This window comes from Rhinopithecus bieti, unplaced genomic scaffold (genome assembly GCF_001698545.2).
Source record: "Rhinopithecus bieti isolate Rb0 unplaced genomic scaffold, ASM169854v2 scaffold_6782, whole genome shotgun sequence".
In the NCBI taxonomy this organism is placed as follows: Eukaryota; Metazoa; Chordata; class Mammalia; order Primates; family Cercopithecidae; genus Rhinopithecus; species Rhinopithecus bieti.
The window spans coordinates 2,164,273-2,189,755 of NW_016805866.1; the positions used below are offsets into that span (position 1 = coordinate 2,164,273).

The 25,483-nt window shown below is 37.7% G+C and overlaps 1 protein-coding gene and 1 pseudogene across 2 annotated transcripts in view; both read right to left on the bottom strand.

Annotated features, from left to right (window-relative positions):
- Positions 1–25,483, bottom strand: part of SEL1L (SEL1L adaptor subunit of SYVN1 ubiquitin ligase) — a 67,819-nt gene that overhangs the window by 8,057 nt on the left and 34,279 nt on the right. Inside the window, exons 5-19 of the mRNA XM_017873862.1 lie at positions 25,196–25,301; positions 23,716–23,878; positions 19,385–19,438; positions 19,235–19,294; positions 18,203–18,284; positions 17,689–17,843; positions 14,330–14,386; positions 11,740–11,808; positions 9,611–9,688; positions 8,480–8,542; positions 7,083–7,170; positions 6,617–6,765; positions 5,521–5,686; positions 4,899–4,973; positions 3,442–3,614 (exon numbers count right to left, since the gene is read on the bottom strand). Coding sequence (XP_017729351.1) covers positions 3,442–3,614; positions 4,899–4,973; positions 5,521–5,686; positions 6,617–6,765; positions 7,083–7,170; positions 8,480–8,542; positions 9,611–9,688; positions 11,740–11,808; positions 14,330–14,386; positions 17,689–17,843; positions 18,203–18,284; positions 19,235–19,294; positions 19,385–19,438; positions 23,716–23,878; positions 25,196–25,301 — 1,538 coding nt within the window. The remainder of the gene's footprint in view (positions 1–3,441; positions 3,615–4,898; positions 4,974–5,520; positions 5,687–6,616; positions 6,766–7,082; positions 7,171–8,479; positions 8,543–9,610; positions 9,689–11,739; positions 11,809–14,329; positions 14,387–17,688; positions 17,844–18,202; positions 18,285–19,234; positions 19,295–19,384; positions 19,439–23,715; positions 23,879–25,195; positions 25,302–25,483) is intronic.
- Positions 19,990–22,080, bottom strand: LOC108530785 (non-histone chromosomal protein HMG-14 pseudogene; annotated as a pseudogene). Its single transcript, XR_001885958.1, has 2 exons — positions 22,076–22,080; positions 19,990–21,259 (listed from the first exon to the last, which is right to left on the bottom strand). The product of XR_001885958.1 is annotated as a non-histone chromosomal protein HMG-14 pseudogene (transcript).

Here is a 25,483-nt window from a genome sequence, read left to right on the forward strand (position 1 = left end):
GTGTGTCTCCAAAAAAAGAAAAAGATTTTACAAGAGGTACTGGCATGGACATGTTAAGGGACTCTGTTCTGCAGTTCTGCAGCTTCCATACGTGCTTTTTCCTGAAAGGGATCTGCTGAGAATAGGCCTGTGTGCACAGCAACGTTTCTCTGCAAAAAGGAAGGCACAGCCCTTATCTACCCCACTCTTTCCTCAAGTGCATTGCCTCGGGGTCTAAAAACCTCAGGGGCTACCATCAGAAGAGATACCTTGAAATACTGGTTCTGGAGAAGGCTCCTTTATTGACTAATTATTAGTGGATCTTGTGTTTCCCTGTGTTAGATCTTTCTGCAAAGGGTGAAACCAGTCATTCTTAATTTTGGCCCAGGCTGGAGTGTTTTGAATTCAGACATGTAATAGAATGGGATGGTGGGAATTTTCACTTAAAAATCTCACTTCTACTCCCTATTATCAAAGAATACCAAACTCTTAAAGAATTCCATGAGACATGAGGAAGAAAGGTTAAAGACCAAAATGACTCCCCTGCCAACATATTTAAATACAAGCAGTTATTTTCACCTATTCCTTATTCTTGTCCTTAGGGTGTGTCATTATTTAAAAAGAAGAACATCTTCAAATAATGGTAACAGTATGGGTAGTGTCTGAGTTTTTCGAAAAATATAACTCAAATGGTTTTCTGGACTGCTGTATTTTCCAAGATCATGGATCAAACTTCATGTGATTCATACACTGGATGATTCACTGGGGTAATTAAATAGATTCACTAATGTGTAATTAAAACTTACCAAATAATATGATTTTTTTTCAATTACAGTCAATCCTCATATTTAATATTTTCCTAACTATATTAAATGGGGAATTGTTTTTAGTAGCATGAATATTTTAAACCTCAACAGAAAAAAAATACAAAAGGTGATCACAATGTCTTACAAAAAAAAGTAATGGGACTGGGTGTGGTGGCTCACGCCTGTAATCCCAGCATTTTGGGAGGCCAAGGCAGGTGGCTCATGAGGTCAGGAGTTCGAGACCAGCCTGGCCAAGATGGTGAAACCCCATCTCTACTAAAAATACAAAAATTAGCTGGGCGTGATGGAAGGTGCCTATAATCCCAGCTATTCGGGAGACTGAGGCAGGAGAATAGCTTGAATCCAGGAGGCGGAGGTTGCAGCGAGCCAAGATCGTGCCACTGCACTCCAGCCTGGGTGACAGAGTAAGACTCCATTTCAAAAAATAAAAAAATAAAAAAAAATAAAAGTAATGGAGTTACTGATTTTTATACATGATTATTTATTTTCATACATGATTATTTATTCTCAAAAGCTAAACAAAAGTTCCCTCCCCTACTCTTATCAAAGGAACACTATGCCTTTTACCATATTCTTTATTCACAAGAATTTCTATTATTAGTTACACGTTGTACTACAAATTAAATTAGAAGACCACATTAATTTTCTTGTTTTATAACCTATTATAAAAACAGCTTAGTTATATCATTTTAATCTCGACTACAGTCAGTAAATTATTACTAGATGTACTCCATGAAAGCCATAACTTACATGTGATCTTTATATTAGTCATGTTAAACTTCACTTGATTTAAAAATAAAGTCAGCTGGGTGCAGTGGCTCATACCTGCAATCCCAGCACTTTTGGAGGCCAAGGCGCTTGAGTCCCCAGGGGTTTGAGACAAGCCTAAGCAACACAGTGGTACCCCATCTCCATTTAAATAAAAAAAGACAAAAACCCATCAGCCTTTCTGATAGAGGCTAAGTCTAATTTGGGACACTGGATGACTGGGTTTGATTACTACATTAAGTGGCAGAGATCTTCCAGAAGCTGAATGTACTGAGTTTGCTGCTCCTAAGCCTTGACTGAACTATATGTAAGTATCTAATTTTAGTAATATTCTAAATATTAAGGTACGTTTAAAATATAAACATTTACATACTTTAATTAAAATAAAACATCCAAATGTGAACAAAGCAGCAGCATTTTGTCAAGAAAATACTGCATTAGCAAAAAATGAACTTAACTTTCCCTCAATCCTTAAGCAGAGTTAGGTCAACAAAGGGCCTCTAAGTGACACAGGAAGGAGTATAATTAGCCCATTGCATAAGTCTTGGTAAAGCCTTTTGTACTCTTCCTAGAAAATGAGAAAAGTGAAATGCTCCAGTGTCAGGGAACGCATGTTTTCACAAGTCTCTGGTTTCCAATTATTTGCTTTCAACACAACTGAAGAGGGACCTATCAAGTGGTCAGGGGATTGATCATTAAAATAATTTCTAATGACAAGTGACTCTGATTTTTGGTATCTAACTCTTAAAGCAGTTTGAAGAATTAAGTGACCATGCTATAGTGAAACTCTTCCCATTTTTCATATACATATTTATATGAATGACATTCTAGTGATACATTTTAAAAAATGAAATACAGAATTAATGCTAAATCTACTCAATTTTTAACAAATACTTCATTTATCTCATTAAAAGATGCATTTTCAATTAACAATACAAAAAGCAAAGTTTTATCAAAACGTATTTTGTAGATTTGACCAACAATGTATTAACTGACCAACTGTGACTAGTAATATCTCATGAATTTTTCTTAACACTTAGATCACTGGTAAAAAAATTCAAAATGAATTTATACACTTGTTTGTTTCAGATAAGTATGCTAGAGTAATCAATAAAAGACCTAAGCATTAAAAACAATACATTAGTATTACATTCTACAGAAGTCATGGTAGAAAACATAAATTTAGGGAAATAGGAAAAGACATAACTTTCAATTAAAAAACTTGCTTGTATATTTCCAAAACATTAATAAAGGTGGGTTGGTATTAAATTATTGTTATTTAGAGTCTACTGGATATTTTAAGGGTAACTAATTCTATTTAAAAATGTTAATGATTAAAATAGCTAGAATTTAGACCTTTTGAAACTTAAGAAAAAACTGAAATGCCAACTTAAAATGTACAAGGGGTCTGTAGTTTTTCCAGTTTCTTTTGAGGGCACACAGGCAAAACCTTAAGTCATGAGTCCAGAGAATGTCAGACTTCATTAGGAAAGTATAAGAATCAGAAATAAATTTATCAGAATACATTTAATACATTTCAAAATAATTTGAAAAGAATAGAATTTGGCTGAAGACGGACAGATAGTTTCTCAAACAAGCAGTTATCAGCAGAGGTAGCACTGCACTTCCATTTTCATGAGTCTGTCTTCAGCTTAATCCCTAAATAAAACGGCATGGATAGTATTATCTGTGGGTGCTGGAGGATGAGAGATGGAAGGGCAGTCTTCTGAAATATTACAAATCAGGCCCATAATTTAGTGGCCTGAAATCCAACTGAATGGCAAGGAAAGTCTATTTTCTATTCAAATGCAAGTGTTTCCCCCAATCACAATGATATGATTCAAACATGTTTGGAAGCCACACTCACCTGTTTAATGCCCAGTCCTTTCTCATGCATGTATCCCAGATTAAACATAGCTTGTGCACTGTGTTGCTGCTCAGAAGCCAGACGGTAATGAATAAATGCAGTTTCATAATCGACATCGGTGCCAAATCCATAGAAATGGTAGTCTCCGAGTTTAATTCTAGCCACAGTATAGCCTTAAACAAAAGTTAAATGTAGAACTGCCAATAAATAAAGTATGTTTAAAACAGACCAAACTTTTTTCTCCTCCTGTTAACATGCTTACATAAAACAAATAATTTTAATTCGTAGTACACAAACTTTGTAACAAATCCTTTCAGCCAAGTTATAAAGTCCAGGAAAAATTTAAACTAGAAGTGTAGCTCTTCTGCAGAAGGCTTTGGAATAGAGAGAGGTAAAACCAAGTTGGTGTGTGTGTTGGGGGACAGGTTTAATATCCCTAATTCAAAAATCTGAAATCTGAAATGCTCCAAAACCTGAAACTTGACATTCAAAGGTCATGCTCAAAAGGAAACGCTCACTGGAGCATTTCAGATTTCAGATTAAGGATGCTCAAACAATATGTATGCGCAAATATTCCCAACACACACACACAAATACAAAAACATCCGAAATCTGAAACGCTCTGGTCCCTAAGCATTTCAGATAAGGGATACTCAACCTGTACTCCCTTCTTTCACAAACACTCCTATGTAAATGATCAGGCTCTACTTTATCATGTCACTTACATTTTAAAATAGTCCAGACTGACCATTTAGGCTTGGAGAAAGAACAAGCAGAGAAGGTTGAGAGGAACATTTTCAAAAGAAATATTCAAAAGAAAAAGAGGAAAAAGTCTCTTAGGTTTCAGACTAATGTTGTTCTATCATATATTCTATTTAATTCCCATTTCATACAAACTAGAAACCAAACTAGAAACCGAAGAGTGAATCACAGCCTGACGGAAACGTGTTGTACAAAGACTTTACAACCCAATTTAGAAACTCTGGTTCTGAGAAACTTCTATGTTAAGAATAAATATGAATAATATGCAAACAAATTAAGTCACAGTATCTCCGCTTAATTATTTTTTTTTTGAGATAGTCTCGTTCTGTCACCCAGGCTGGAGTGCAGTGGTGCGATCTTGGCTCACTGTAACCTCCCAGGTTCAAGTGATTCTCCTGCCTCAGCCTCCCGAGTAGCTGGGATTAGAAATGCCTGCCACCATGCCTGGCTAACTTTTTTGTTTTTTTAATAGAGTTAGGGTTTCACTATGCTGGCTAGGCTGGTTTCAAACTCCTGACCTCAAGTGATCCTTCTGCCTTGGCCTCCCAAAGTGCTAGGCTTACAGGCGTGAGCCACCGTGCCCGGCTTCTGCTTAATTTAAAGATGATGAATGGCATGGTTTAATATTCTCATGGGAGATAAACAACACAGGGAAGTCCCTGGGTGAAACTCTCATCCTAGAATTAATCACTCACCTTGAGAGGCAGCCCTGTTCCAATGTAGCAAAGCTCTGGGATAAGTTTCATTCTCACCTACAATGGTTGCTTCTCCTACAGGAAAAGAAACAAAATACAAATCAGGCATTTAAGAAAAGGCACTAGACTTAATTTTCATTTGCAAAGTAGGGAGGACAGGTGAAGCATAAGTTAAGAAGAATTAGGATATAAGAATTAAAACAAATGCTGAAATTAGACAATTACTGAACTAAAATAGTGAGTTCAAAGCAATCACCAGATGCAAGAGCGCACTACTTTGTGAAACATGTTTTATCTATAGAACCAATCATGAGACTATTGAGCCACTTTTCTACAGTGTTGGGAAAATGGCATTTTTGTATCCACTGTATTTTGAAAAATATATTTATGCAAAGGGCTTAATTTTAAAATGAATGTCAAATCCATTTCTACAGTCAACTCTGGTTATAAAACTAACTTTGATGGCTAAAGTAAAATATTAATAACTTAAGCATGTGTGTTCAGTTCCAGTTATAATAATAAAGAATGTTTCCTAGTAGCTTTTCTTTTTGAACAGATTAAACAGTTCACTGGTGTGAACTCGTGCATTCTAAACCTAAGGCAGGACTAAAATGAACCTTACTCTGATCAAGAATGAAGGCTGCATTGCTTTGGGCCACTTCATAGCCCTGTTCAGCCAGGAGGAGGTACTGGATCACTGCAGCATTGTAATCACCATCTTTATAGCTGTTATAGGCAGTCATAAGCCTTTCAGACCAACGGCCTCGTTCACATACATTCTTAAACAACTGTGTGAGGTGGGGAAAAAAAAAATCAGTAAAAGAAAATAAGAACGATATACCAGATAATCACTTACACACTTTGGCTACAGATAACTATTAAGCTTGCTCTTTCAATTTCTGGCAGCTTTCTTGAATAGACATAAAAGTTTGAGATACTTATTTAAAGTTTTCACTTACTCTTTAGAAGTCAACGGGTTTATTAAAAAAAACAGTACACAATTATTGTACTACAAAAATGACCATTTACTCTGCCCAGGTACTGTTCTAATGGTTGATGTGTATTATGATTCTTAATTCTCCCGTGAGGTTCATGAGGGACCACCCTATGACGTAAGTCCTGTTAACAGCCCCATTTGACAAGTGAGTGAACTAAAGTACGGAGATTTAGAAACTTTGCTAAGCATTTATCAATGTCACTCTAAAGTGCCAGGTCTAAGAAACAGCTAAGAGGAAAATTTCCAATTAGAAGATATTAGCATTCCTTTTTGGAACATTCATTCAACTTTTCTTTCTTTCTTTTTTTTTTTTTAAAGTGATAGGCTCTTTCTATCCAGGTTGTCCAGGTTGGTCTCGAACTCCTGGGCTCAAGCCATCATCCACCTTAACCTCCTAAGTAGCTGGGACTACAGGCACGTGCCACTGTGCCCAGCTCACATTTTTTTTTTGATGCTGATTATTATCAGATACTTAGGTGCAAGAGATACTGCAGACACCAATGTCTCCCCTTATACAGTTGATTCTAATAGGGAGAGACTGTAATAAGTAAGTATAATAATTACACACTGACCCCTCAGTCTTCCCTCAGTGTATCAAAGCTAGGTAGGCTGAGTCTAGAACTATGTAAGAAAACATACCAAGAAAACCAGAATTAAAAGCACAGACTTTCCTGCTGGGGAAATCAACTCCCTACACACAAGCTGGTAGAAAAGACCTTACCTCCACTGCAGTATGACATGATCGCATCACACCGGTGCCACTGGCATGCATCTGAGCTAGGTTGTAGAAGGCCAAGATATGGCCTCCCTGAGAAGCTAAATTAAAATACTTCAAGGCCTGTTTATAATCTCTCTTGACTCCAATGCCGTCTGTAAGAAAAAAAAAATCACACAAGATAATAGACTTAAGATTTAGTTAAGCATCAGAGGAGGCTTATATATGAGGAATAAAACTCTAATGAAAGAATTCTTACTGAGTAAATATGTGAATCTAATACAAATTAGCATATTGATACAGATAAATATAATTTACAATGAAAAACATAAGAAGTATAAATCATTGAACTGGCAGAACATTTAACCAGCCAGAATTTGATAACACCCATTTCCATATGATAATGCCATCCAGAGGAAAACAGCTTAATTTAGATCTTGGTGTATCCACCATTAATTCCAATGTTACTTACTATAGTACATGGAACCAAGCTGTAGTTGCCCATCCACCCAGCCTTGTTCAGCAGCTTTCTGGAAATACTTCAGGGCTAGATCATAATTCTGTAGAAAAAGATGTCATATGATGAGAACGCTCAAAAGGCTGACATACTCAAAAGTTAAGAGATTTATTAAAAAAATGAACAAAGCATATAAAAAATATTCCCGAAGAGCCATTAAAAAGACCACTTTCTAATTCTTATAATAGATAATAATATACATTAAGTTATAGAGGGATTAATATTTAAGGCGGTGAAGAAGAGCAAGTAAGAGTTTTTGTGAAACAATTTGTATGTTGCTCTCAGAAAGCATAAACACTAGTAGAACATCAGACCAGAAATTAAGAAACAGTCAATCTTCTGTGCTAACCAATTAATCCTTTTTAAACCTCAATTTTCCTAAAATTAAAAAAGGAAAATTCTCTCCTTATTCTTTTACTCCCTGTGTACCTTACCAAACACTACATTATTATTATACTTCAAAGGTCATATGTATCCAAGGAGAAAAGTTAAAATAAAGGTTACTATTGAATTTTAGTGTCCTAGAATGACTACAAGGCCTCAAAATGAGAACACATTACTGTCTTTTGTGTTAGAGAATACCTATAGATATTAAAAACCTAGCTCTTAAACCTAGCTCTTAGTTTCAGCCTCAAATCAAAAGGACATATTACTTGGAAAGATCATATAGAGAAGGAAACAGCAATATGAACCCAGGGACATCCAATACGAGGAGGCTGCACCAAAGGATGAGATGCAATGGCCAAGGAAACCCAGACACAGACAGAACACCAGGGAAGGGAGAGGTCAAGTGAGGTAGAACCAAAAAATGTCAATTGGACTGACATTAAGGAGGTTACTGGTGATCTGTACAGAGAGTACAGTTCCATGAAGCAGAAGTTCGACTGCTAAGAACTCAAGAGTGAATGGCAGCAGCTTAGTTTGACTCTGAGTGAAGGGCTGGGAGAAGAGAGGTGGTAGCTAGAAGGGGTAAAGGGCAGAACAGAAAGCTTTCCTCCTCCTAAATGGAAGGCAGTCACACATTTTGTCAGGCTTGAGTGAAAAAGCAGGCAAGGAGATAAAGTCCTGAGAAATGGTTAGAGCAAGTCAGGTAAAGAACAGAGATGGAAGAACAAGAAACAGCTCCACACCTTTGGGAGAAAGTACCAGACGCAGAGCTGTTCTAAGAGAGTTGAGAAGGTGTCTGTCGGGTGTGGGTTGGTAGTGAGACAAACTCAGACAATAGGAAGAGGTTCAGCTTTGCTTACAATGGAACAGCCCCACCTGGGCTGACTGGAAGGTAATTAAGGAACACGTCCCTACCTCTCCAGCCGACTGATTATTAAAGTCAGAATGTCAGACTGAACACTTACAACTTGAACTCCTCTCCCATAGAGGTAGGCCATTCCGAGCCCACTCTGTCCAACTGGGTTGCCCTGCAAACCACAGAAATCAGACAAAAGAGTGAAAAGAATTCATTCAAAAATAGGCAAGAATAAATAATTGCAAAATAAATCACTTATAAGCATATTCAAAATCATGTCTTAGTACTTTTCAGTTCAAAACAAAATTTCTTCTCATCAGACTGAACATAATATTGACTTTTAGACATTTGGGGCTTTGAGTAATTTGCTGAAAAGAGTAAAGAGTAAATTCATTTCAAATTCAATTTTGGTGACTTACTTTATGACCATCCTTACCATGAATTTATGACATAAAACATGACTAATGTATTTCATCAAAATGAAAAGCAGGTCACATTTTGCAGTTTTCATTGGTAACATCCCACCCCAATAAAGAGGGAAGGTATGATGGAACATCTTGTAATAAGAGCATAATCATGTAATAATAGCAATGCTGCTATCAGGTGACAAAAATAAATACTTAGGATTATTGGAGTGTCATAGAGCAAGGAGAATCACTGTTTTGGGACTAGAAAGAAAAAAAATCTAGAATTTGCCTAAACTTAGAGGGACAGAAGACATCTTTAAAAAGACTGTCACAGCATTCCTTCAGAAAGCATTCAAGTGATATCTGGAACTACAGTAACATGTATAATAGTTGACAGAGAGGTAAGTGTACATACTGAAGACATACCAAGTTTTAGGTATTCATATGCAGTTTTCTGAGCCAAAGAAAGCCTAAATTATGTACTATGATTATCAAAAGTACCCTATTATGTAAGCTTTTCAATTTCATGTTGCAATATAAATAGGGTAGATTATATAACTTCAAGTTCCATTACTAAAAATCAGTATTTCCTTGATTAGGAAGCTTCTCAGTGAAACTTAACAATTAAAAATCAACAATATGGTCCCTAAGAAAATTGATTTTTATCAGGAGGGCTTTGTCTAATTAATACATTCACATGAATCATACTTAATAAGCAGTTTCAATAATGTATAGCATGAGTTGGCTATGATTAACCCTTTAATATAACAAATTTATTTATTAAAATATTAGTAATATGGTACACATTTCAGTACATTGAGACAAAGCCTTACCATGTCAGCAGCTTTCTTAAAGTAGTGGAGAGCTGTCTCATTACTCTGAGGTACAATGTCACTTCCTTCTGAATACATCTGGAAAACAGATCCCAATTTCAGTAAGAGCTGTAACCCTTTCTCCAATTACATTTTTCTCCTTTCTTATCTCCTTTTGGGTTTTGTTAGATCTCATGAAATCTTTCCAAAAAATTTAGAATTCCCCACAGGATATTTTAGAATTAAAATCAAAGGCTGGGTACAGTGGCTCATGCCTGTAATCCCAGCACTTTGGGAGGCCAAGGTGGGCAGATCACCTGAGGTCAGGAGTTCAAGACCAGCCTGGCATATGGCAAAACCCCGTCTCTACTAAAAATACAAAAACTAGCCAGGCGTGGTGGCACGCGCCTGTAATCCCAGCTACTCGGGAGGCTGAGGCAGCAGAATCGCTTGAGGCCAGGACGCTGCGGCTGCAGAGAACTGAGAGCTTGCCACTGCCCTCCAGACTGGGCCACAAAACATGACCTCATCTCAAAAAAAAAAAAAAAAAAAAAAAAAAAGAATTAAAAGTAACCCTTAAAAGCAAACATTTTAATTAATTTATATTTTGATGCCATCTCAAATTTATGCCTTATTTATAAACATGAATACATAAAATCAGCTCACATATTAGTCTCAGAAAAAATCTTTAAGTCCAGCATAAATCATTTTTCTCACTCTATTCCAGGGCAGTCAAATGGTTAGTAAGTTGCTTAGGATCAGATCAGTGATTCAACAAGGAAAGGGGGAGCTGCTTGCAGCCTTCATTCTTCTTTCTCCTCTACCACTACTTTCCCCAGGATAAGATCACAAGTGGGTCTTAAGTTCAGGAAACGAAGTAACTAAAAGGTTTATTTGAAAAGGGTTTAAACACTAAACAATTAAGAGTATCAGGTACGGAGAATGATAAAGGGCCAAGAGAAAGAAAAACAGAATGGTCAAGACTGCCTTTATTCACATACATGTTAAAGAAACAATACATTTAAAAAATAGTTTTTAAAGACAGTGACAGTAATTGAGAGCAAGAACCAAAAGAGGAATGAAAGGTTCTTAAATGCTTAACAAAAACAGATGGGAAATACCAAGTTCCATGCTATGGAACAGCTGGAATATTTAAATGTAGTTACCACACCCCAATTACTAGTATGATCATGAGGCAAATCATGATGAAATTTCCCTGTTGTAAAAACCTTTGTGATATATTCCATCTAAACTTCCTTACTTCAGGATTTACTTAGAAGTGAAAATACCCATTGATTTATAGTATGTTTCAAAATAATGAAAAAGTTTTGAGATTCTTCCATGACATATGTAATTTATTTATAAAGTTTCTACACTTAAATGTTCTGTTCCCTTGATTGAGAATATAGCTACAATGAGAAAAGGTGGGTCATGGCTACCACATTTAAGACAATTAAAAGCTCTGCAGATAAATTTCAACAAACTCTAATTTCCTCTATTCAGTATGGAAGGAAACAGGCAACTGTGAGAGTCTTAGCAAAAAACTGCACAGCATCAAGAATACGTTCCTCATTATTGCATACAATACACAAAAAGTAGCAGCTCAGTGAGAGTTAATTTCAATGGAGAATTAACATACTTGAGGGGAAAAAAGTTTTTTTTTTTTTTTTTTTTTTTTTTTTGAGATGGAGTCTCACTCTGTTACTCAGGCTGGAGTGCAGTGGTGCGGTCTCGGCTCACTGCAAGCTCCACCTCCTGGGTTCACGCCATTCTCCTGCCTTAGCCTCCCGAGTAGCTGGGACTACAGGCACCTGCCACCATGCCTGGCTAATTTTTTGTATTTTGAGTAGAGACAGGGTTTCACCGTGTTAGCCAGGATGGTCTCGATCTCCTGACCTCGTGATCCACCCACCTCGGCCTCCCAAAGTGCTGATTACAGGCGTGAGCCACCGCGCCCAGTCACAAACACTATGTTATATTTAAGTTGCCTAAGAAAATGCCTCAGAACAGCACTTTAAGATATAATAGTCACGCACTAGAAATTTTATTTCCAATTTATTTTTGGTAAATTGTAGATCCTGAACATAATACATGCTAATTATGCAAACACCTCTTGCTATTACATAAAACATTCACAGGATGTACAGTACCTTTCCCAAAAAGGCCATGGCATGTGAATTGCCAGCATTTGCTGCTAAATTGAAGTAATCAAATGCTCTCTGTGAGAAAAGAATTTATCAAAATAATTAGTTTTTAACAGAATCTGCTTTTGACTTTCAGCCAAAATTATTATTTCAGGAACATTTAAAAAATCTTGTTATATATTACATTGCTTTAAAAACAAGAATATCCAGTCACGAATATTTTGAAAGAGAAATCGGAACATCTAGAAGTTTTATTTTACCAAATAACTGTACCATTTATCATTAAGTCACTGCATAATTATAGATACAAAGAAATTTCTTATGTCACCTAAACTTAAGGTCCAAGAAGGCTCCTGTTATTTTTAGGCAAAATGAACATCAGTCTGCTTAAAAGACATTTAAGAGAAGCTTGACTTCTTTGGTCTATTTCTCTACTGATAACCTGGGAGAAAGGAAAATCTAAGAAGTCTTTCCAAGACATGGAGCATATTTTCATTGTTCTCTAAAGGAATACAATTTCCTCTTGTACTGTTTAGAGAAAAATTCTTGACCCTACTTAAAAATCACTTAAGTAAACACACTAGCATCACAGAAATTCATTATCACCACTCTCAACTGTATCGCCGCCCATTTTTTTAAGGACCTTGTACCATTGGTTATTCCTCTTCTTTTCCTTGCTGACTTAACTTCTCCCTCTTTTGGAACCAGTTCCCCCTCAAACACATTCTATAATCTCATTATCAAAAAATAAAACTCAGCAGGCTGTGGTGGCTCTCACCTGTAAACCCTGCACTTTGGGAGGCCAAGACAGGTGAATCACTTGAGGTCAGGAGTTCGAGACCAGCCTGGCCAACACGGTGAAACCCCGTCTCTACTAAAAATACAAAAATCAGCCTGACATGATGGCATGCACATGTATTCCCAGCTACTCGGGAGGCTGAGGTGGGACAATCACTTGAACCCAGGAGGTGGAGGTTGCAGTGAGCCAAGACTGTGCCACTGCACTCCAGCTTGGGTGACAAAGCGAGACCCTGTCTTAAAATAAATAAATAAATAAAATAAAAGACAAAACTCAAACCAAAACATACAAGATATGTATCTCCTTTAGACCCCCAATTTCTCTCCAATGATGACTGTTCTGTTAGCTACTTTCCTTCACAGCCAAGCTTCTCAAATAAATAGTGACATGCACTTCAATTCACTCTGTCATCTAGTCTTAATTGGCTTCCGTACACTACATCAAAAAGACAGCTCGTCAAGGCCACCGATGACCTTCATATTGCCAATCTAAATTTCAGCTCACCTTACTCCACCTTTCTCTGCAACATTTGGCAGAGTCCATCATGGCTTCCTTCTTGACAGACTCTTAGCTTGGCTTACAAGATGTCACACTCTCCTGGTTTCCATCCTAACTCTACCCGTACCACCTAAGTCTCCTTTGCTGGTTATTTTTCTATCAGTTGACTTCTGAACATTAAAGTTCTTCAGGTCTTAGTTTTGGACTCCATTCTCACTTTGCATTCTCTAAGCCAACTCATCTACTCCCATAGCTTCGCACACCATCAAGATGATGGCAACTCCTAAATTTATATTTTCAGCTTCAATCCAGTCCATTCAACTACCTCTGAACACCCTATCCAATTCCTGAACATACCCCTAAAATCTTCTCTCCTTGACCTCAACTTGTTTCTCCTCCAGCAGCTCAATTTAAGCAAATGGCAATACCATCTTATTGGTTGCTTAAGGTATCAGCCCCCCCTCTCATACCCTATCCATCATGGAGTCCTGTTACATTTACCACCAAATACATCTTGAATCCACTACTATCTTCCATTACCATAGTTCTAGTCCAAGCCACATTCTCTCTCACCTGAACTTCTGGAATATTCCCCTCCCTGATTTGCCTGATTTTATTCTTGGGGTCTTCTAATTCATTTTCTATACTGCAGCCAAAGCTGTTTTCAAATCTGAACATGCTGATCTTCGTAGCTCCCTGAAGTGCTGCAGGGATATGCTGATGTGATCAGGCATTGCTTATCTTAGTTCTGTTTCATGTACTATGGGCAGACCAGCCATATTCCTGTAGTATGGGCAGACTAGCCATATTCCTTCCTGTCTCTGGGCCTATGCACATACTGTTCTTTTTGGCCTGGAAGGACCTTATCTCCAGTGTCAACTACAATGTTCTCTACTTCTCTTTATGGAAGTCTTCCCTGCCAAGTGGTACTTCCTATCCATTAACCAATTATCGTATCTTTTGAATTTCCTTTGTAAGAATAACCACAATTTATATTTGGTGTGATCATTTAAAAAATATCTAATGCTCCTATTAAAGTTAAAGCTCCAAAAGGGGAAAGACCAAAACTGTTTTGTCCAATATTGCATCCTGAATGCCTAGCAGTGAATGGCACATAGTAGGCACCAGTATTTGTATTTTTCAGCTTTCTTAGGGGTTGGTTACATCTTGAAAGCTCATTTGTGATGGGTGTTTAAATGACACAAGTTTGATACTGGCATTGACTCAGCAAGAAATATATTGAGAACATCATTTCCTGCTATAACTGAGGTGTAAAAGCCCTAGGAACAGGGTAGTTACCTGATGATTCTGTTCTACTCCACGTCCTCCGTGCAGATGCAGTTGTCCCAGACCAACCTGAAAATGATCACAAACAAGGCAAAAGTAAGTGGTAGCATCTGGCACACAATTAAAATAAAACCAACAAGAAATGATTTGGTCATAAAATGGTTTCTGTTCAGGACTCAAAAAACTAAAAGATTTAGTCTTTTTTTTTTTTNCATTATGTAAGAAAGCGTTTGTTTAGCAAAGGTAAACCATAAGCCTAGCTCTCTGTATGCATGTGCAGTTGAATGTGTGTGTGTGTGTTTTTTGTTTGTTTATTTTTTTTGAGACGGAGTCTCGCTCTGTCACCCAGGCTGGAGTGCAGTGGCCGGATCTCAGCTCACTGCAAGCTCCGCCTCCCGGGTTCACGCTATTCTCCTGCCTCAGCCTCCGGAGTAGCTGGGACTACAGGCGCCCACCACCTCGCCCGGCTAGTTTTTTTGTATTTTTTTTTTAGTAGAGACGGGGGTTTCACCGTGTTAGCCAGGATGGTCTCGATCTCCTGACCTCGTGATCCGCCTGTCTCGGCCTCCCAAAGTGCTGGGATTACAGGCTTGAGCCACCGCGTCCGGCCAAAGATTTAGTCTTAACTCCTGAAAATGCTATTCTACTTTAACCTAAAAATTTTGAAAAGGAAAAACATATACTTGTAATTGCAAAGTACCATTTGCGGCCAGGTGCTGTGGGTCACACCTGTAACCTCGACACTTTGGGAGGTCAAGGGTGAATCACTTGAGCCCAGGAGTTCAAGAACAACCTGGGCATCATCGCAAAATCCTGTCTCTACAAAAAAATAGAAAAAGTAGCCTGGCGTGGTAGCATACGCCTGTAGTCCCCGCCACTTGAAAGCCTGAGGTGGGAGGATCACCTGAGCCTGGAGAGGTTGAGGCTGCAGTGAGCTGTGTTGTGCCACTGCACTCCAGCCTGGGTGACAGAGAGAGACGTTTTCTCAAATAAAAAACAGGCTAGGCACAATGGCTCATGCCTGTAATCCCAGCACTTTGGGAGGCCAAGGCGGGTGGACTCTCTAAGGTCAGGAGTTCAAGACCAGCCTGGCTAACATGGTGAAACCCCGTCTTTACTAAAAATGCAAAAATTAGCTGGGCGTGGTGGTGGATGTCTGTAATCCTAAATACTTGGGAGGCTGAGGCAGGAGAATTGCTTGAACCTGGGAGGCAGAGGTTAAGGTGAGCCAAGATCATGCCACTGCACTCCATCCTGGGCGACAGAGTAAGACTTCGTCTCAAAAAACAAACAAATGAACAAACAAAACAAAAACCAAAAACACAAAGTATCCTGCTAAAGTGGAGGTGAAATCAAGGCATTTTCACATAAATTAAAACTGAATTTGTCCCCAGTGAACCTGCTCTAAAGGAAATACAAATGGGTGCTCTTCAGAAAGAAGGAAACTTACTAGAAGCTGGGAGATACAGTAAGAAATAAGAGCTGGCCAGGTGTGGTGGCTCATGCCTATAATCCCAGCACTCTGGGAGGCTGAGGTGGGCAGGATCACTTAGGCCAGGAGTTCAAGATCAGCCTGGCCAACACAGTGAAACCCCATCTCTACTAAAAATACAAAAAGTAGCTGGGCATGGTGGTGGACGTCTGTAATCCCAAATACTTGGGAGGCTGAGGCAGGAGAATTGCTTGAATCTGGGAAGCAAGAGGTTACGGTAAGCCGAGATAGTGCCACTACACTCCATTCTGGGTGACAGAGCAAGACTTCGTCTCAAAAACACAAACAAAACAAAAAACAAAACCACAAAGTATCCTGCTAAAGTGGAGGTGAAATAAAGCATTTGCACATAAAACTGAATTTGTCCCCAGTGAACCTGCTCTAAAGGAAATACACAAATGGGTGCGTTTCAGAAAGAAGGAAAATTACTAGAAGCTGGGAGATACAGTAAGAAAGAGCTGGCCCAGTGTGGTGGCTCATGCCTGTAATCCCAGCATTTTGGGAGGCCGAGGTGGGCAGGATCACTTAGGCCAGGAGTTCAAGATCAGCCTAGCCAACATGGTGAAACCCCATCTCTACTAAGAATACAAAAATTAGCTGGGTGTGGTGGTGCATGCCTGCATTCCCAGCTATTTGGGGAGGTTAAGGAACCAGAATCGCTTGAACCCAGGAGGCGGAGGTTGTAGTGAGCCAAGATAGTGGCACTGGGCAACAGAGCAAGGATCTGTCTCAAAAAATAAAAAAAAAAATAATAAAAAGCAATGAAAAGGTAAATTTGAAAATAAATGTAAATTAATATGGACTGTACAAAACAACAGTATCTCATGGTACCAAAAGATATAAAATCAAACACACACAGAATACTCTGAGATCTCTGTGCTGTCCTGGAAATGGTAAAAGTGCTCACTGTACCAGACTTTGGTAAGTCAAGGATGCATGTTGTGATTGCTAGATAACCACTATAAGAGTAGCCATCATGCTAGCAGAGGGGAAGAGATGAACAGGAAAAAGCACTCGAACCAAAAAAGGGCAAGAAAGGAGAGAAAAGTAAACATGAAAAGATACACAGAAAGCAAGTAAAACAGAAAATTTTAAGTAAATTAAATTTTACATTAATGTAAAAATAAGATGTTGAACAAGTTTATTATAATTTCTATCAGCTAACATTTAGATCTACCTTTCACTATGTTTTTTTTTTCTTAAGATTCCACTGCTAGTCTTAAAACCAACTGTTCTTAATAAGTATCTAATGCTCATCTGTACATGTCCTAAATTAGAAATAATTGCAAACTTAGTGGAAAAAAATGTAAACGTTAAAGTTCTTTTTATTTTAATATCAAAAGAAGCCACAAAACGCGTTTGTGCACACATGGTACTTTGATGGACATTATACAATTTCCATTAAACGAGCTTACTTCTGTTCTTGACCTTGAGGAAATTATGATTTAAGATGAGCAGAAGAAACATGAATGGTAAATAGCTCTGAAGAGCATCTGATATTGCAAATATTCCAGGGACTTCTTGTTTACAGAAAGTGACAGTTTTCATCATTGGTGACTCTAGTAAGAGCCTTCATCGTCGGTGTTAATGCTGCTCTGTTCAAGCAGTGATTTTCAGTGGCAGTACATGGGAGAGTCACCTGGACAGTTTCAGGAACCAGTGCCTAGGTCCCATCTCACACTAACCGAAATGGAATATCCTAAGAGTGTGAGACTCTTGGTATTTTTTTTTTAAGGGGGTCAGGTGATTCTAATATGTAGTTCATAATTGCTCAGGGCAATGAAAAGGTAACTTACAGATATAAGTGCTTGCTCCTGTCCCCCACAGATTAAAATACACAATGCAGTAAAGATATTTGGTGAGATGTTTAAACACGTACCTGTGCTTGCACATCACCTTTTTCAGCTAGGAACTGGTAATATTGAATCAAATCTTCTTCTAGCATTCCACTGTTCATTCCTGGATTTTCCACTTCATCAGGCAGCCGTATTCTCTGTACTACTGAGCCTCCTGTTAGCGAGATATCACTAGCAACTGAAATAGAGGGAGAAAATAATAAGGCTGAGGAAAATCAGAACTGTTCCAGAGAGAAGTACAATTCTAGCTGCCAAACGCTGACAAACACAATGTTAAAGGAATCTGTTTTTACGGTAGTCTATACAGATCGCAAATCAGTAATCTATTAATAAATTGAACTTTTTTCACAACATAAATAGAACCTAAAGCAAAAAATTATATAAAAGAAAGTACTTCTGAACCTTAACTAGTTTAAAGACGAGTCTACATAAAACAGCCATTTATAACACTTCAAATAGAACAATAAAAATAGAAATGTTTAAAGTTAATTTCATTTATTTTTTTTCCCTGAAAGGTAAAAGGGAAAACATAGATACCATGATTGGCAACAAGACGATAGTGAGTCAGTGCAGATTCACAACTCTGGAGGACGCCGATGCCAGCCCAGTATCTGTAACCCTGTAAAACAGCTTCACGTGAGGAGGCAGCAGTTTCACGTACTTCAGGCATTCTTCGTGGAACAAATAAAGCTAAGCATACACAGAATTTTGCTGTCATTTGATCCAAGTACACTAACACCTTATTTATGCTAAGTTTTAGGTTTTGAGGTAATTTATTCAGCAACTTCAACAAGAAGACCATAGCTAAAAACAAAGAAATAAATAATGTAGTTCCTAGAGCAATCAAAATAGATGTTACAAACTTTATTTTGAAGTGTGTGCATTTTACTCGTAAGAGAAAATTATAAGCGCTTTTGCTTAGAACCAGTTTTAATCTTAAGACACAATTTTATCAAAAATGAGTTAATCTTCCAAATTAGCAAAGAAAAAGTAACAGCAAAATAGGGAAAATGAGACTATTGGAAGAAGGCAAAGTGCCACTAGCAATAAATGACCAGAATAAATGGGAAGATAGCTAATCATGAAGAGTAAAACACAGAAAGTAGAGCTCTCTGGAGTCATTCTGCACAAATAACTTCATGAACTTTAACAATCTTTAGGGCACTGTTGCAAAATAATGTATAATATTTCATGTTCTTTTCTGTAGCCACTATTTATAAAATTTTGAAAACTAAAGAAAATTTTAAAATTATGATAATCTAATTAAAAAATGATTCTGACAATTCCAACTCAGAGAAAATTTAAAAGAGACATTTATCAGATCGCTCTTTTTAGGGGCAATCAGCCAAACTAATCATTTTAAAGAAAAATTGTGGACGCCACCAATTTTCATTTACATGTAGATTCCATGTGTTATATCCATTAACAAGAATTTGAAGGAAGTTCAACTGAGTAGTTGGTATTAATACAAGCAAATCTCGATCATGAAAGCTGAAAAAGTTGTGGCTGCTATAAACCACAAATTCTTCTGATATTAATGTTATTAGCCTTCTACTAAAGTCTACTTACCAAAACCATGTGGGCTATTAGATTGCCCCCAAGAGCTCCAAATGTATAATATACAAGAGCCTGTGAAAGAATAAAAAATGTTCAACTGAACACAGGCACACATTTATTCAATTCAAACTGTAATATGCAATAAAGTTTTAATAGTATTACCTTTGCCTGACTTGAATTAACACCCAGTCCAGAGGCATAGAGAAAGCCAAGAGCCTGAAATAAATGATAAAGTAAGAAATCTTGAGTTGGTGAAGGTTTATCCAAGACAGACACAGTTTTATATACTACTAAAAAATACAAGAATCTTTAAATGCTAAAAGATTTGAATTCAAGTATGTACAAACGTGGATTAAAGAGCCTTGGAAAAGCATTCAGGATTTTACACATTACACAATTAAATTAAATGTAACATTAAAAAAAATTTTATTTATTTGTGGCATTTCTTTTTTTTTTTTGAGACAGGGTCTCACTCTGTCATCCAGGCTGGAATGCAGTGGCGTGATCTTGGCTCACTGCAACCTCTGCCTACTGGGTTCAAGTGGTTCTCCCACCTCAGCCTCCCAAGTAGCTGGGACTATGTAGAGGCGTATGCCACCATGCCCGGCTAGTTTTTGTATTTTTTGGTAAAGACAAGGTTTTACTATGTTTTACCAGGCTGGTCTCGAACTATTGACCTCAAGTGATCCACGTGCCTCAGCCTCCCAAACTGCTGAAATTACAGGCGTGAGCCACTGTACCCGGCCACAATTAAATGTAACTTTTTTTTTTCATAATTGAGATTTTATTGGTTGAAGATCAGTACAGACATTTCAATTTGTACATAATTCTTAACATATGTAACGAAATTCTAAAAAGCCATGTATTGTAATTCTTTTTTAAAGTTATTCCAGTGACTTTCCAGCTTAAAATTCGGAAGCAAATTTTCCTTAAGAGGCTATCAAGTACCAGTATCTTCACATGTTGCTCAGCTGTTACATATGGCCCACCAGTTCACAACTGAATAGCATGTACACTACATATTCAAATTTGTAATCTTTCACAGCACAGTAACAAACTTATTAGGAAAACAGGACTACCACAACCAAACATGTTACAGAGTGCACACAACTCTGACAGGGAGCGCCATGATCAAGGAGTGGTTTTCTTTAGGAAACAATTCTACGAAAAAACAACATGAGAATGGAAGTAATTTAAAATGTTCAAAACATTAAATGCAGGACTGACTCCATATTGCCATTTAATATGCTTTGTATTATAGGATATAAAAACTAACCCCCCATGTATGGAATGTTAAGCTGACACCCGAGACAGTCAAAGCCTCCCATAATTCAATATCCCACACTATTTACTGGTTGTACCAAAAAATAACCAACCAGCAAATGATTTCACCTCTTAAAAAAAAGCATTTACACTTAAAAAATGGGATGAGGTGGGATTCCCTCCTTCTTAAAATGTTTCTAGAGCTACTAAAAAACTTGCATTTACAAAATAGTTGATAAAAATATTCTTCTGGATTGCACAAGAAGGGAGACGGGGACCACTGGTAAGACATGGTGTATGTATTAATCAGACTTGGCTTCTTTCTCTCCTGCTTCATCAGAGGCTGGACTCTCCTCAGTTTTCGTTTCCCCGCTTTCTGCAGGTAAATCTTCTTCAGTTTCTTGGTTAGCCACTTCGGCCTGTTTTCCCTTTGCTCCCCTTTTCCCTTTTGTTTGCACTTGTTTGTCTGAAGATTTATCCTTCGCTGCTGCCTTTTTCAGTTTCGCTTCCACTTTTGCAGGAGGTTTAGCTGACAACCGCGCCAATCTCCTCTTGGGCTCTTCCTTGGCGGCCCCTTCCACGGAGCTGACCTTCCTCTTGGTGCCTGCGGGCCGCTGTGCGTGGAGAGCCTTTGCGAAACTGGGCTGCCTGGCCACTACCACTCCTCTCGCAGCGCAAGCTTCTGAGACCCACAGTGGGGGCGGTGGGAGAACCGGATCAAATGTAACTTTATTTTTATTATTTTTTTCGAGACAAAGTCTTGCTCTGTCGCCTAAGCTGGAGTGCAGTGGCGCAATCTCAGCTCACTGCAGCCTCTGCCTCCGGGTTTAAGCAATTCTCCTGCCTCAGCCTCCTGAGTAGGTGGGACTACAGGTGCTGCCACCATGCCCAGCTAATTTTTTTTTGTATTTTTAGTAGAGACGGGGTTTCACCATGTTGACCAGGCTGGTCTTGAACTCTTGACCTTGTGATCCGCCTGCCTTGGCCTCCCAAAGTACTGGGATTATGGGCGTGAGCCACCGCGCCCAGCCAAATGTAAGTTTAAACAACAAATGTTTAGCTTGAAATCAATTTAATATTAACTAGAAAGACAAAGCTGAATACATGTAAACATGACTATGAACAACCATTATGAAGACAACTCCCATTATCGGTACATCAGCATATTTCTCTATATATGCAGAGAGCAATACACTATGAAAACAGAGAAGATATGAATTACCCAGATAAACTATCCCAGATATAAAAAGAGGCAGCAAGGGGTCAAGTTGAAGGGGTCAAGGGAGAAAGGCTGCTCTACAATGTTAGAGCACACATGATTTTCTAAAAGTGAAAACAAAAAAATGGAACAAACAATGCATTGGTGAAGTTCAACCTTTTCAATACTTTGCCTTCTGTGGATCGTCCTTGTTGTTGGAAAGTATGAGCTAACGTGACAAAGGCAGGTGTGGCAGAGACTGCAGTGCTCACTGAAATCATGAGCTCCTCTACATTTCCCAGCCTCTCTGGAGAATCACATGCCTGGAATATGGCTGTCAGGGATGTAAGCCTGAAAACATCCTAATGAATCCTGAGGCTCTCTTTTCTCACTTCATTGTGGCGTGGAAGCCCCGTGTAGCAATCAGTGTAGCTACATAACAGAAACAGCCCATGACCAGGAGTCACTATTCAGAAAAGAGTGATGCCAACAGGAGAGCTACATCAAATCTAGCATGAGCAAGAAACAACTCTCTGTTATTTCAGACAGTTGCAGTTAAGCCATTGTGATTTTCGGGTTTTGTCTGTTGCATCAACCAGAATTAGTTTTCATGGAGAGAGTGCTTTGCAACATATAAAGTGCTGTGGCTTTGTAAGGTTCTAATATTAGAGGGAACCGATGCCTTATAAAGTAAAACCGTTCTTCAGAGCAGAACACCTCTAAAAATAAAGAATATATATGTTTTTATATAAACTAATTCAAGCAAAGAAGGGAAAAGCTTTGAAAACAAAGGGGAACCATTAAGATATAATCTGTTTATAATAAAATACTGAGGGAGCTGCAGAATTGTTAGGTATTCAGTTCTAAGAAAACAATTGCTATGACTCCTGTTATTGGTCATATAGTTTGAAAACAGACTTTCCTCCTGATTAGATATTTCATTAATCTTTAAGCAAGTCTCACAGCTTGAATAAACCTGAATTATTGAAGGAATTTTAAATAAATATGATGGTCCCCTAAATCCAGGTGTCAATCTTAGCATTATTAATGGGGAAACAACCAGATATGTTATCAACTGATGTGATACAATGTAGAATACAGAACATCCCTTGTAATGTAGTCTGGCCAAAAATATCTTACTTGTGTTCATCAGCTTTTAGCTGTGACATCCTATTGACAGGAAATACAGGTGATGAAGAAACAAACTAAAAGCCACCATGAAAAAACAAACTGAAGTAGGATATTCTGCAGAAAAACTGGCCCTATCTCTAATATAGACAAAAAAGACACTGGGGTATACTGGATAACAACAAAATGTAAGGTTGAGTCCTGGATTGAATACTGGTTTGGACAAAACAGGTATAAAGAAAATTTTTGGGTTCAACATCATATGAACATAGTGTGGATATTATGTGACTTAAACTGTGCTGGGATGAAAAGGTGAAGTTCTAGAACAATAGACAGTGATATCTCATTTTAATAAAAATATCATGTGTATATATACACAAAGAGAAAGATCTATTATAGAAGGATATGCATGCACTAATATATTATTACTCATATTTGGGTGGTACAGATGTGATATGTACTTCTTAGTTTTGTTAGTTTGTATTTCTAGTTTCCTACAATGGACATGTACTGCTTCTGTAATAAAACACTTTTTTTAAAAAAACCCAAGATTAACATGAGCTGTAACATCTGAACTTTAGAAAAATGCAATGGTGAGTAATTTCAGATAAAAAATAATTAGCTTCATATTTCATTCTCTACAGATCTAATTTGGAAAACTACAAATGTAATTGTGGCAAGGCACAACTGCAAAAATGTCTTCATTGACCACAAATGTTCCCAGACTAAGGAAAAAGACTATCCAAGAAGACTGATAAAATGGTTAGCCACAAAATTAGTATTTAAAGATACTTTATCTTCCAGTCTGACTTTTTAAAAGAAGTCAGGACATAAAGAGAGTAAATTGCTTTTAAAATGAACAAGTGCTACATGCAGAGAGATTCTTCACTGAGAATGTACTTACAGTCTGTCCTTTGGGAGAGCCTTCCTCAGTCAGCTTCTCAAACATCTCTCTAGCTGCCTGGATATTCTGTGGCAAGTAATCACCAAATAAAAGAGCATATGACACTCTCTCCAGGGCTTTGGTATGGTTCATGCCTGCTGCCTTTTGAAGATACCGATAAGCTCTTTAAATGTAAACAATTAAAAACCAAATTAGTAATGTTCTGAAACTGCCATTAAGTTTTTTTGATCTACTAAAATGCAGCATAAATAATTTCCTTATGTTACAAAACCCCTTTGATAATCTTTCGAGATATGGAGTTTCACCCTTGTTGCTCGGCTGGAGTGCAATGGCATAATCTCAGTTTACTGCAACCTCCACCTCCTGGGTTCAAGCAATTCTCCTGCCTCAGCCTCCTCAGTAGCTGGGATTATAGGCGTGTGCCACTGCACCTGTCTGATTTTGTATTTTTAGTAGAGATGGGGTTTCACCATGTTGGTCAGGCTAGTTTCAAATTCCTGGCCACCTCAGCCTCCCAAAGTGCTGGGATTACAGGCACGAGCCACCATGCCTAGCCATCCCCCGATAATCTTATTTCTATTTGGTCATGTTACTTATATATGTAAAAAACATCCTGCTTTTTTATTTAAAAAAATTTTTTTTGAGACATGGTCTTCCTCTGTTGCCCAGGCAATCACAGCACACTGCAGCCTCTCTATCTTCCAAGATCAAGTGATCCTCCCACCTCAGCCTCCCAAGTAGTGGGACCACAGTGTGCACCATCATGCCTGGCTAATTTTTAATTTTTTTTTTAGAGACAGGGTTGCACTATGTTGCCCAGATTGGCTGGCTATTTTATTTTTCATATAAGGTACCAGTTCTCCCTGTTATCCTAATATCTTGAAATAGTCTAATTATACTAACAGTAATTCTAAAAACTTCTATTAAAAAAAGTTAACCAGATTTGCAGTAAGAAATTACAATATGATGGTGTCCAGTATATGATCTAAAATAACTGTTGCAATTTTCTTCTTAAATCTTTGCAGATTGTAAAATGTCAGCTGAAATTAAAAGGACATAAGATGTTACGAGATAATCACTTGTTCTGTTTTTTTTCCAAGCATAAATTCCTAAATTCCAGTCAAAATTACAAAGCAAAACCAAAACACGTACTTGACAACAATTCTTTTTGTTTTATGTCATTTTGAATTCTAAATAGTATATGCATTCTTGGTTCTTAGAAACTACTACAACTTGAGTCAATCATTGCCATTTTACTCACTGTTACTGTCATCAGTATGTGTAACAATTCTACCTTAACAAACTAAAGTGTGGTAAAAGCAATGCTACTAATGCCTGCAAGTCATATTACGTTTTCTTGTAATGGAACTTAAAAAAATCTTCTATGTCTCTGGTAGTCCATTTTTTAAAGAATGTAGTTGCTATTTGTCTCCGTAATGGCCTGTCTTGGGGGAAAAGTGGACTTAGCAGTGCTACCTACTCTCTTTTTTGGCTTTTCTTATTGCTTCCATTAAGGATTTTCATTCCAGTTTGATACATCATTTCTGCTTCCTGCATCTGCCGTCTCTTAGCAGCCTCTTCTTCAGCTAAAAACAAAATGTCAGATGTATTTAAATGGATTTTAATTCTACACCAATTATCAACCATAAGTATTTATTCTTTCTTTTGGGCAGTCATACAAACGTAATGAATGATCTTTCACTATTCTCAAATATGATTCTAAAAACACTTACGTGTGGCCTTTACATGACACAAGATAAAACTTAAA